Source organism: Augochlora pura, chromosome 5 (genome assembly GCF_028453695.1).
Source record: "Augochlora pura isolate Apur16 chromosome 5, APUR_v2.2.1, whole genome shotgun sequence".
NCBI lineage: Eukaryota > Metazoa > Arthropoda > Insecta > Hymenoptera > Halictidae > Augochlora > Augochlora pura.
In genome coordinates this window covers 12,486,241-12,499,862 of record NC_135776.1, presented here as the reverse complement: position 1 = coordinate 12,499,862, position 13,622 = coordinate 12,486,241, and the positions used below count along the sequence as shown (strand labels likewise).

General features: G+C 40.6%; 1 protein-coding gene across 4 annotated transcripts in view; it reads right to left on the bottom strand.

Moving 5' to 3' along the window:
- LOC144469831 (uncharacterized) overlaps positions 1-10,532 on the bottom strand; it is a 19,560-nt gene extending 9,028 nt beyond the window's left edge. For all 4 annotated transcript variants that reach the window (XM_078180503.1, XM_078180504.1, XM_078180505.1 and 1 more), the window contains exon 1: positions 10,386-10,532. In XM_078180503.1, the coding sequence (XP_078036629.1) occupies positions 10,386-10,526 (141 nt within the window). In that variant the 5' untranslated portion in view covers positions 10,527-10,532. The remainder of the gene's footprint in view (positions 1-10,385) is intronic.
- Positions 10,533-13,622: the final 3,090 nt, after the last annotated feature.

Below are 13,622 nucleotides of genomic sequence, written 5' to 3'. Positions count from 1 at the left end.
GTTACTTGAAATAGCCTCAGCTACCCCCCATTTCCCGGAGTTACAATAATTGAGAAACACCCTGTATATAGTGACTTTAGTGGACCTCCACAAAATGATTTTCCCTGTTTTCCTGCTTTTCTGTTGAAATTTTTCCAGAATTTTGGTTGCTATAAACCTTACGGAGCCCGAGACCTTTCCAACGAATGCAAAACCGTGGAAATCGGTTCGTGCGTTCTGGAGTTATAGCGTCAGGAAGGAAAACCCGACTTATTTTTATATAATAGATATGATGATGTACGTAATGATGATAACGGTTGCAAGATTTGTACGTTGAATTACAGCCGACAGTGAAATGACAAGGTCTAGTCAACGTATTCACTCGAATTGAAATGTGCAAGGTTCGAAAACAAATATAAACGAAATCATATCAAATAAATTCAAGGATTATTCAGAACGTCAGTTAGAAGAAACAAAACAAAGTAGGAATGAAAATAGTAATAATGACAATGTTGTAACGAGAAGCGGTAGGATAATAATTAAACCGGGCCGACTAGGTTATAATTAAATTATAGAGTTTGATTGGTTTTTGTATATCTAGAATAAGGAAAGAAAAAAATGCTAGTTATTTCAATTTCAAGTTAATGAATTGAGATGTAGTGTCAATGTAATACATCTCAATTGGGGGGAGGATGTTAAATGCTACGTCTCTCAAATAGTTAAACGATAAACCGAGTGGAGCTGTAAACAGCGCGTTTTCTAAAGACTTTCACTCTCGGTGATTTTTATGACTAATGCACATGGAAAAATAACCCGTAAAAAAGGGAAAAAATGCAGGTAAACAGTAAATGATCCTGAGTCGAAAAGTTTGCAAGCCATAGCTGTGTACGACAGTCTCGAGTGAGAAACGACACAGGAAACATCTAGAAGCTCACGGATCCAGATTTTCTATCCATCGTGTATAACAGTCAGTAGTTAGAGTAGTAAGTCTGTTTGTAATGAACTAGTGATACTTAGTTCAGTTTATACCCAGTTATCCTTACCCTTCAAGAAATAACGTTCACGATTCAGAAAATATATGTAGGTGGCGATGCTGTCTACGTATCGCTCTTCCACATTTATCTCAATGCTTGTTGTTATCTTCTGAAGAAAAAATGTAGCCTCTCATGAAAGAAACATAGATTGACCAGATTATCTTTAGTACTCCACTAATAAAAAAGAGTTAATATTACATGTTGTAGTCTGTACTATCAAATAACTTTCGTAAAATCATTTTTGTAGTAACTACAACTTCTTCCGAGACTTTCTGCTGTACTTACTTAAACAAGACACCCTGTATGTTTGATTAAAGTTTATACGATGAAAAAAATTTCTTAAGTAGCCTAATATAGAAAAATTTCTAACCGCTATCGTCTTAAGAAGTAACGTTCGTCGGTTAATATTTTTCTTTTCGATAAACGATAATATGAAACATCAATTATTTTTCTGTTCAGGGATTTTGTACCTAAAAGTATAGACTTTGTTTTAGTCGAATCAGCGTTTACTAAATTTTTATACATTTTGAGATTAACACACTTTAAAACAATCAATTTTCTTCTTCATGCAATTTAATTTTTCGACGGAAAGTATAGAAACTTGAGTGAATTTGTCAAGCGCTTTACGTCATTTTGTTGATTAGGTTCTGTTCTTTAATTCGTGTAAAGGCTGAGTGAAAAGCTTTCCAAACTACTGTGTAAATAAATTTCTCATTTTGGGGTCACCCTATTTGTATTTATGAACGGATATTAATGTTTATATGGTTAATAGTACTACCTTCGAAAATTTAAAAATGTTTAATAAACATAAGTCTTATAAGTAATACGTTCTACATTTTTGCCGTAGAGTGAATCATGATTTTCAGAATTAAAAATTAGAAAACAATTTTTTGCGATTAAAAATGTTGTATTTCGCCAATTTTAATTTTTATTTGCTAAAATAGTCTTTCGGATCACTGTTTGCGGTGCTAAAGACGCTTATACATTTACTTAGAAATTATACCGGAATAGATAAAAAAAGATCACATCACAACAAATACGTACAATACGTAAGAAAAAGATACGAACAATATTTTTACAATATAGAAATTTGCATTCTTCATTTTGTATTATGCATCAACCATATAACCATTCTTAGTATTTATAATTTAGATACTGTACCTTAATATAATGTCATGCTGTTTCGTTGCTGGTTGTACATTTATCCAAAATATATAGTAAATGTTAGAATTCAAGATTACATACGACATTTAAAATAAAATAATTTTTTATTCAATATTCGCATGTAGAATAAAAAGGAAAGAAAATACTTAGTATCAGCTACAATCTTCTGACTTTTCAAAAAACATTTGTAATATTATTATTTTGTTTCATATAATTTTCTTGTGTGTAGTTGGTTTTCACCGCATTAAGATGCTTGGAATTAAACAACTTGATAGTTTATCATGGTCAATGCTATAATGAGGTATGGAGTAGATGTTAGTTTATCATTGTTCGTAGAATATCACACATCAATATAACGTCAAGAAATCAATATCTAAAGTAGAGTTGTTCAATATGTCACGTAATGAGTAAGGGCAATGCTACGGGCTAAGTAGAAAGCTACAAGACAAAGCTACGGACAAGGGTCTTAGCAAAGTGGAAACGTGAAAAAAATGAGCGAAGAAAACGAAGTCGTTACATGCCGATCGTCTGATACTTATTTTATTTCATTCAATCTTGATGTTATCTACAGTTGATCTCTGTCATTGTCTTTTATTAATAATGTGTAGTTAATTAGTAGGTCGGAGTCGCTCAAGATGCTGAGGACGGTACATAGAGTATCCAAAAAAAGTGTTCATATACCACTAGGTGCTGTACTTTGAAGGGCGATAACTTTATTTGAAGAACATTACTACAACAATGAAATATAATAAAATGTAGGAGATTAACACAACTTTTATTTATTATAATATAGTATTTCATTAAGATTTAAACATTTTATTACAAGATATTGTAAGGATTTTCGACAACAAAGGATCAACCAGTTACTTTAACAAAATATTTAATAACAGAAAAGGGGAAAACAAGATAATGAAATAAGATACAGTCTTTACACACAAGTCTCTCACAAATATCTTACGGTTCGTCTTTTCTCTCTCAACGCTCTCACGCAACTGGGGAAACTTTTCTACCCTCACGACACTCTTGCTTTCTCAAAAACTCACTCATACACGACCATATTTAATCACCGATTCGTACGCACGTGCACTCTCATTTCGAGAAACAGTTACACGGTCCAAACACTCTTCATTCACACCTCACTCGATCCGACTATCGCATAACCCAAACGCTCTTATCTCATACCCCACAATATAAAACAAAATTCTTAGCGAGTACATGATCCATTGGGAAAAAGGTATTACCTTGTTAATGTATGGCTTCTTCCTAGCAACCCGGAATAGATATCCATATTGTTCTTGAGGATACATACATGCTTTCCAGTAGCTGCCTCTAACTCTGTCACAATTATAGCAGCACTCTTGAAAAGATTTCTCTTTACTTTTTGTACGATAGGTTTGTCATCTCTTTCATTTATTTTCGCAGACTTTCCAGAACGACGCTTATTTTCTATTGTTCCTAATTTCTTATATTTTTACCTTTTCTAGTTAATTCACTAATTTTTCTAAAAGAATTTTCATTTCTATGGAGAACTTAAATAAACGACACATGACTACTATAGACAGAATAATACTAAACGAAATGAAACAAAAACTAAGAAACAAAAACATACACATCGGGACTACTCTTATTCTATTGTTTCAAATATGATTTATCAGTAGATGACAACTGTATGAATACTTTTTTCCTGATGTAATTTGCACTCGCTAAGAGTTTTGTTTAATATCTTGTAACAAAATGTTTAAACCCTAATGAAATACTATATCATTTGAAAGCTGTGTTAATCTCCTACGTTTTAGTGTCTTTCATTGTTATACTAATGTTCTAGAAATAATGTTATAGCCGTTCAAAGTAGAGCACCTAGTGGTGTATGAATACTTTTTTCGTATACTGTAGTTGCATTAGGGAGTAGGGATTAGAGCCCGCTAATCGGTGTTTGTCTTCGACTAAAAATCGTTGCTCACATTATAGGGTGTATCGAAATCATCGTAACTCCGGAGATGAGAGGTACTCGACGTAATTTGAAGTAATTTTTTCCTTAGCGAAAATGCAATCCGTGGTTTCATTTACAAGTTATTAACGAAAAATACCGCTGAAAACTGCTTCACTTTGGGGCGCGACGGAAAGTAAAGGCCGCGCTTAGTACGAGCGGGATTCGAAGGAATGAACAACATTTTCCGAATTTGTTATTAATTTGAGAAATTTCAGAAGTTTTATTAATAAGAAACTCACCCATTTCACCCCACGCTCGAAGGATAGTCCATTGACCTCATATTTTATAATATGAAGAATAGCATAGCTTGATTTGTATATAACATTGACGAACAAACGGATGTCTCCAGACAAGTTACCCTAACGTTCACTTTCACTGTACTATCACTAAACACTGATTAGTTATTCAATAATAATTATGGATGATCTCTCCTGGTTTAATATGTGTGGCCTGTTAGTATATCTGGCGGAAGAACTGTGGTATACTGTACGATGGCCGACAGTGCTTCGTTTTTCTACAAGCGAATTCCAACTGTTTGTCATCGATCGCCAAACTGTCGTAAACAGATCAACAGTGCCATTTATCACGAATTGTACGAGGTCAATTAACTATCCTCAGAGCATGACGTGGATTCACAACTCAGTGGGTAAGCTTCATGTTAATAACATTTTTCACATTTCTCAAACAAACAAATATCTTACGTCCTTCTTCACATGGTTCTTTATTAAAAACTTATTAAATTATTCGCTGAATTCTGTCCGGGCACGAAATTATTTAAATTACAAAATCATTTACATACTTTGACGGAGTTACTTGTTGTTAATCCCCTCTGTATACATAACAGAAATATTTCATATGGCACACATCATGCATACTAGAAAAGTAAAACAGCTGTCACGATTAAACTACTTACTATTTGGAGTCCGAAAAATTGGTAACTATTCTTCAGTCATTCTGGAATAAGGACATACAACGTTTTTCTTAAAATAATCACTGTCACTTAGTAAAATAAAATCGGAATGATCATGTTCTGTGACTTGTTTATTCCTTCGAACGCGGCTCAGAGTCTGAGCGCAACAACTTCCTTCCTTGAAAAGCGCTCTCACCTCTCATTAACCACTGTTTTTCGTTAACAGTCGTGTAGGGTTGGTTCGAGTATGAGCAGCAGAATGATCGAGAGTGAGTATCGTAAAATACTGAAAAATGGGACAGATGTTCACAGAGTGTTTGAGTAGCTTCGAATGATATGAGTTTATTCTTAGATTCTTCGAAGTCCTGTATGGCTGAAAGATAGAATGTGAGTTAGTGAGAGGGAAATAAAGAAAGAAACAAAGGGAATGAGTAAGAATGAAACTTAATTTGTTATTAATTGTTAATAAATTATTGCTATTAATGTTATTGTTACCTCAAGTAGTACGTGTTGTTTTGTATAACCACAGAGACTGGTGGGACCTTCAAAAACCCTAAACTAAAAACAATTGTAAATCTACCGGAATTAGAGTGTAATGTTGTATATGCAAATTTAGCTATTTCAAACCATAGCCTGTTCAAAGCCCAGACATAAAAATGGAGTTATGAAATAAATATAGTGCTCCACTGAAAACGGTAATCGATTTGTGGCAAAGATTGCAAGGACAACATAATTATAACAGCAGAGTATGGCGAAAATATAATATTACCAATTGTCAATGTTAATTGTCAAGGTTTTAAGGTGGTTTCGGCTATCGCCCAGGTAGGAGGGTGTTCCGAGGAGTACGTCCAGACCGGCGAAATCCGGTCGGCTCCTTCAGGATTGGGCACCCTCTAGGACCGGTGTCCAGCCGCGGCCGCTCGCAAAGTTGCGGTTGCGGGCTGCATCACGGTTGGCTGGACCCAGGTGGCAGTCGAGCCCCTCAGCGCACGGCCTTTGCAGTGCTACCGCTGCATGGAGTTCGGTCATACGAGGCTACCAGTGCAATGTCCAGGGCCACAAGGCCAGAGAATGTCCGGCTAAGGTCAAGTGTCTGATATGTTCGGACACGGGCAAGCCAGCCGGACATCGTCTCGGCAGCCGGGCGTGTCCCGCCACCGCGCGGCACATGCGAGGGGTTAGAAGCGCAACCACGGGGGCCAAGGCAGCGGCCCCTGTGGCAGCAGCTGGGGTGGCACAGGTTGGCAACCCCACCATAGCCGGCTTACAAAGTCCAACCTTCACCTCCGCGCGGTGTGGGCTGATGACATTCTTATTAGTAGATTGGCGAACGAAGGCCCTGGCATGATCCTGCCTAAGAGGGGGACGGGATGGTATTTGCTGCGGGCAGTTTAGCGTGAATCTTGTTGTCTCCCGCCGAGACCTCGCGGGCACTATACTATAGTGTGTCGTGGCGGCTTAATCTCCATCCGAGCAATCGCATGGACCCGCAAGAGATCGAGCCTTGCGTTGGTGACCCCGCCTCCTCGTGGCCCCCGCTGGTAACGTCGCGCCTCCAAAAACCCGAAAGGGTGATTGCAGGCGCGACGGCTAAGTGGGTCACTTCCCTCTCTGGGACGGTCTTCTCCTCGGATGATCCTTAACGTGTGACGGGGGGGGGGGGGGGGTTTCTCTGCCTAACGCGCACACATTCCAGGTGTGCGTGTACCTCTCTTATCAGTGGTTTATCGCCCCAATATCGCCAGCATAGGCTAACGTGTAGCCTGGTCCGAATGAGCTAGCGCTTGCGCTCAATATAAAGCTCCTGGTCACATTAACACCTACCTACATTAGCGCAGTGCGTGGAGATGCAAGTCACCCGCCACTGTTGCTGGAGTTTTTGTCCTCACGCCCCGTCGGTGCGTGAGAAGATACTCGACACCCACCACCGACGGACCAAAATTAGTATTCGATATGAACTTTAGTTAATAATCGGCTACAGGGCCTGTAGTGCTACTGCAGGCCCTGACCGAGCGGGGGGCCTGGTTGGCAGTTGTGGCGGAGCCGAATCGGGTCCCCGATCATCCACATTGGATGGGGGACCTGAGCGGTTCCGCTGCGATTTACTGTCCCGCTGCGATTTACGAGTCCCCATCGTGCTCGACTATTGAGCGTGGCTGGGGATTCCTGGCGGCAGACTGTGGAGGAATCGTCGTGGTGGTGATTTACGCGCCACCCAGTTGGCCGCTCGAGGCCTTTGAAAAATGCCTGAACACCTTAGAACAGGGTATGGGGGCGTCCCTGTCGGATGGTTTTCTGACGTCTGCGTCCTTGGGTGCCCCCTACGACAGAGAGTCTAGATCCCCAATTCCTCGGGCGGGTCGTGGACACACTTTTTCCGAGAGATCTGGAGGTGTTGCGACCCGACCTCGAGGCGGGGTCCACCCGTGGTCCTCCGATTTGGAGGTCACGGAGGAAGAGATGGCCGGGATAATGCGGTGACTCCAGGGAAAGCAAATTATACCCGCCCGTGCCTGGCTGCGCCCTGGGCTTAATGGGAGGGAGGCTGAGGCACCTCTTTACCTTCCTGCTAGGGGCGGCGATTATAAGGCGGGCTATTACCCTTCGAAAAGATTATTGCTGCCCGCCTCGGCAGGCACCTGTCCCGCGATGGTCCTGACCTGGCGGACAGCCAATTCGGCTTCCGGGAGGGGCGGTCGACCATTGATGCGGTCGGCCGCGTCAAGTCCCTTTCGGACGATGCCGTGGCACGGGGTGGGTTGTGCTTGGCGGTGTCCTTAGACATCGTCAATCCCTCAACAGCCTGCCTTGGTCTGCCATTAGGGTAGCACTACAATACCACAATGTGCCCCCCTATCTGAAAACAGTGATCGGGGACTATCTGCGGGATAGGACCACATGATATCCCGGCCAGTACGGGATAGAGCGGAGGGTTGTGGATCGCGGAGTGCTCCAGGGGCCCGTGTTGGGACCCATGCTGTGATACTTGGGGAACGAAGCGGTCCTGAGGGCCTCCCTTCCCGACGGCGCCACCCTAGTCTGCTATGCAGACGACACTTTGGTGGTGGTCGTTCGGATGGACCTCAAGAAGGCTACGGGGGCGTCTGACGTGCAGATTTCTCCCGCAACAAAAAAAAAAGAAAAGAGAAACGTTAAGAGTTTAAGGACGAGATATTACATGTATCAGAAAGTAAAATGTTTACTCAAAATCAGTTACATTGCCAAACCGGCAACACGAAGTAAGATTATTCTAAGCGAAATAATATCGTAAATGTTTCTGTTGTGAAGCTAAGTATTTTTTTTGTATTCTATATGCATATATTGTCGTATGTGTGTTTAGTTTTTTCTTTTGTATACAGAAACAAAACGTCGACATCTTTGAAACTTAGAATAGAAGAAAGACGTACTTCATAAAAATATTGGTTATTTTTATTGGCTAGGAAATGTAATTTCGTAGTGTCCTTTAGCTGACGCACCATATAGACAACAAATGATTAAATTGAGATTAGAATTACCGTATCGCACGTCGTACAATTTAATAATACAAACTGACTGACGTAATCGATTAAATTTCATATTACCGACTTCACTTTGCATCAAGTAAAAATTATCAAGATTATAAAAAAAATAGTTCACTGTAATAGAATCTAACGGATAATGAATACAAACGTTGTTACGTCACTAATTTAATATTCGAAAATTCCATTTTAACTGGACTAATTTCAGATCTAAATGAGTTAGTGCAAAGAGTGCCATGTAACTGGTGATACAATGGGATAGTGGCTAATTTCACGCAAAAAAATAAATCGTAGAAATACAATAACATTCTTTCATTTAGCACTTTGTTTTCTACAAAACTGATTTCGAAGATGCATCGTTTTTAGTATAACGAAAAGTAGAATTGGTATGTCATAACCGGACATGTCACCTCATTCCTATTCAATATTATTATTTTCTCAATCTAAGTTGTCTCGTAAAAGAAATCTTCAATGAAAATAATTTGTTCTATATATATTTGCCTAATCTGTTGTCATAGAATCAGCGGCTATCAGATTATACTACTAGTTATGCGACATCCTGTGCACAAGGTGTACCAAAATTATTGATACACCGGGAAATAAGAGGTTCCTGAGGCCATTTCAAGTAACATTTTCCTTTACCAAAATGCAATACGCGGCTTTATTAACGAGTTATTAATGCAAAACAGAGAGAGGCGTGCGCGCGAGATTTCAACCTGCTACTACGCGCGCGAGCCAGCGGGCTGGAACCTACCTCGCTCTGAGGCGCGACACGAGGAGAGGGCTGCGTTCAGGCTTTGAGCTGCGTTCGAAGTAACGAACAAGGATGTTGTAAATTTTCTATCAATTTGAAAAATTTCACAAATATTATTAATGAATAACTCACCCATTCACTTATAAATGTTATAATCCAAAACTTGTAATCCACGTATGTAAAACAGTATAGATTACACTCACGTTCACTTTCACTGTACTATTATTCCACACTGATCACGAATTATGCCTCCATGTAAGTATTGCTCAAACACCCAAAATATCTTGTACTGTTGTCGCGGCGCATATATTTTAAAAAACGGCGAAGTTGCAGGGATGAAATCTGAAATGAGATTGACACTGTGCACGAAGATCTTTACGTAGACTACGTCGATTCTCATAGCAACGCAAACTTTGTTTGAAAAAAATCTGAGATGCTCTGACTAAAAACACCACTTCCAAACAGCAACACGGTGTAAGGTTTTTCCAATGAAAGCTAGAAAGATATGCCGACGTTGGAAGTGCTATGACAATCGACATAGTCTGCGTGAAAATCTTCGTGCATAGTGTTAATCTCATTTCAGAATTCATCCCTGCAAGTTCCCTGTTTTTTAAAATGTACACGCCGCGACAACATTAATGGGCATTTGTGCATTGCCTCCATGGAGGCATAACTCGTGATCAGTTGTGGAATGTGGTGTTGACTCACGCACATAACAGCAGGTTGAAATGTCGCGTGCACTCCACTCATTCGTCACTGTTTGCATTTCAGCAAAGGAAAAAGTTACTTGAAATGGCCTCAGGAACCCCTCATTTCCCGGAGTATCAACAATTGTGGTATACCCTGTATGTATAGTCGAAGAACAATCACAGTAGATTTGATGAAAATGATAAAAACTTCATGTACATCACACAGTCACTTTCTATTTTATCACTCTAAATCATCTCTTCTAAACACGTGTTAATACTTCTATGAGACTAAGAAGTTTAGTTACCCGCTTTAAAAAATATTTCAGTGGGACTTGTGTCTTGCTTACCTGTATCCAAATGCAACAGAGAGTAAGCAAACAGAAACCGATTCTTTGAACTTTTGTTTTTAGAGAATAATCATTGGGTAACAGTCCAGTAATATACATTACATTATAGTAGATACTATAAATTTTCTGGAATACGTCCATGTTGAAGGATTTGTAAAGTGAGTATGAACAGAAAATCTAATGTATCGTCCAACTACACCTCGGCGCTATGATTTATTCACGGTTTCCGTTGTTAACTTCTGTCGATTCTATAGTCCGCGGGAGCAAATTGCATATTCTCGTTTGATATCGTTTAAAACATGATTAATACATTTGAAGTCTTAATTGAATATGCGAGAAATGTAATGTATAACCTCGCACTTTTTTCTTTCCCTGCAATTAAAGACAGTTATAGTTTGCCCGCAAATTCTCAGAGTCCATGTACATATGTCAGTTCCCAGCCACTTTCCATTTTTTTTTATGAATTTATGCAGGTACAAATGACAATGTTGCTATCTTCCAGCTTAGTTAGTCATTTTCTGAATTAGTCCATTGAGTTTGTTAGTTACTTGTGCAGTTAACACGTTGATTGTCACTTTGGTTAACCGTGAGCGGAGCGTGCCTTCTCAATGAGATGTGTCCGTCTTATGAGATGTGATCGCAATCAACGTGTTAACGGTATTTGACGGTCTAAGGTATTCGTATATTTTACTATCACCTATTTAACCTGAGAACGCAGTTTGATCGTTTATTATCCTCTTGTAACCGGGTCCATTTCTCACGCGGGGAAATATGCGGAAATTCTACTAACCGACACGCCCGGTTACTGTTCGCGTCGGCTATTTACGTGAGGTTCGTGCCGCTGGACGCAAGGATCTGCCCAAGGGTTAATTAATGAATATTGTACGATATAAATTTGGTTTATTTGAGTCTTAAAGTTGGGAGGATCGAGGAATGCCGATTCCTCGGATGAATACGGGTCGCCCGCGGGAGAACGGTGTTTACAAACTCTCGTCGAGGTCGGTATTTCGACACGGCGTAATATTCCGCGATACGGCGTAGTTATGCTCGCGGGTGCACGATCTTTGCGCTGAAACGATGGCGAGATTGATTTTACAATATACGGCGCGGCGATTCCGCGATGCGACGCAATTATGCTTGCGGGGCGTACAATTCTTGGATCGAATTAACGGCGAACGGACGCAGCGTGTGCAATACACGCGTTTCCGCGTCTGGAAGTAGCCGCGCGATGTTAAAGCACGGTGAGAATTTCTTGATTACCGGATCGCGTTTTCCGCGCACCGCTGAATGTAACAAGATTCCTCCCGGGACTTGCCCACAGGATTGCACTTGTGGCACCAGCGATCTATGTTCGTGAAAAAGTCAACGGAGTCAGCCAGTTCGGGCGCCGATTCGGCACCGTCCCGAGCCAGTTCAGTAGACCTAACCAAGAACAGAACTTCGCTTCTATTGAGCGTCGGACTTCCGGATGATTCGATAGGTTAAGTCAAGGACAAATACGTTGATTTACCACTACGGCGTGGTGTTTTCCGCGCACCGCTGAATGTAACAAGATTCCTCCCGGGACTTGCCCACAGGATTGCACTTGTGGCACCAGCGATCTATGTTCGTGAGAAAGTCAACGGCTTCAGCCAGTTCGGGTGCCGATTCAGCACCGTCCCGAGCCAGTTCAGTAGATCTAACCAAGAACAGAACTTCGCTTCTATTGAGCCTCGGGTTTCCGGGTGATTCTATCAATTGAACGATGAAGTGAAATGAAATGATTTGACTGCTACGTGGTCGCGAGAATTCTTTGGTAACAACGCGCGTACAGTGCCGCGACGCGGTTTTGCGTTCACGACTCCCCGGTTTTGGAGCGCTTGCAAGTTATGAAATGGACAGGTCGGTTTGACCCTCTAATTATAACGTTTTTCGCACGGCGTAAGATTACTAGATTAGACTTCGATCAGTTCCAAACGCAGAGTGCCGAAATCTGCTCTCGTATCGACCTCCTTCGATCGCAATCGGGTGGGGATCGGCGCGCACGCATCTTCGGCGCTGGAGAAGGGAGATCACGCGTTGTCTCACACACACACATACACACACTGTTTCGCTCGCCTGGAGACAATATGTAACCAGCCCGGTTACACTCTTTGCACTTAATACACAACGTTTCTGAAGTATATTTTATGTTTGCTTTTCTTCTTAGAATCTTACGAAAACAACTTCTTGAAGTGATCGAGGATTTGTCTAGTTGATTGAGAATAGGACGGTTTGTTAATTATGATCGAACCTACGAAGGGATTGGTAGTTTATGTTTAAGAATTGCGGACGAGCCAATGTTTGTATTGCCATTGGGACCTAGGAGAAGATTGGAATAAAGATTGTTAGTTAACCTCGTAACTTTTAATGGTGCACCTTCAGCGGCAAAAGTGCACCGTGATGGATTTGATATTAACTGGAATCGATAAAAGGATGTGAATTCAAATAAATCGAACTCTAGGTTTTGATACAAAAATATAAAACATATATCACAGACAAAGGACTTTTACAAGTGTTTGTGCGTATTCTCGGGGAGTCTAAATTCCGGTCTCTCGATTTTTACACACTGACATATGCAGGGGTCCCTTATACTTGTTACGGAACTGGAAACCGGACACATTAAATGTAGTAAGAACCAGCTGAGAGACTGAAACAAAGGACAGAGACAGAGATAGAATAAACGACACTTGACTACTATAGACAGAATAATTTCTGCCTCGTGGCGTTGCTTAGAATGCACTCGAAAGAATGACATTCGACCCAGGACTCGCAGGCCACTTGAACTTCAGATGTTTTCCCCACCTCAGAGGTTTTCTTTCCTTCTTTCCTTCGTGTGAATTAAGAAAGAATATGCATACTTCATCCATTGAATTTGTTTCCCGATAATTGAACATTTTCGCATATCATTTTACTAATAATGTCGATAGTTCAAGATATTTGGAACATCGGTGTGTCACTCTTTTGAAATTGCCGATATTTCATGACTACCACGCTCATGTATATTTTGTTTACCACTACATGATCTTATCATTGCTGTAGGAATAACAATCGCTTAAGGCATATGTACAGATCGGACCTTCTGTCTATTGAGAATGCCACAAGCAAGACATCTCGTGTTATCGATTCACATTGGGCTATGTCATATAATATAATGAAATCGCAAAATACAATGAACGATAATCCAATCATTGTGTATGTAAAAGAATTTGTTAACAA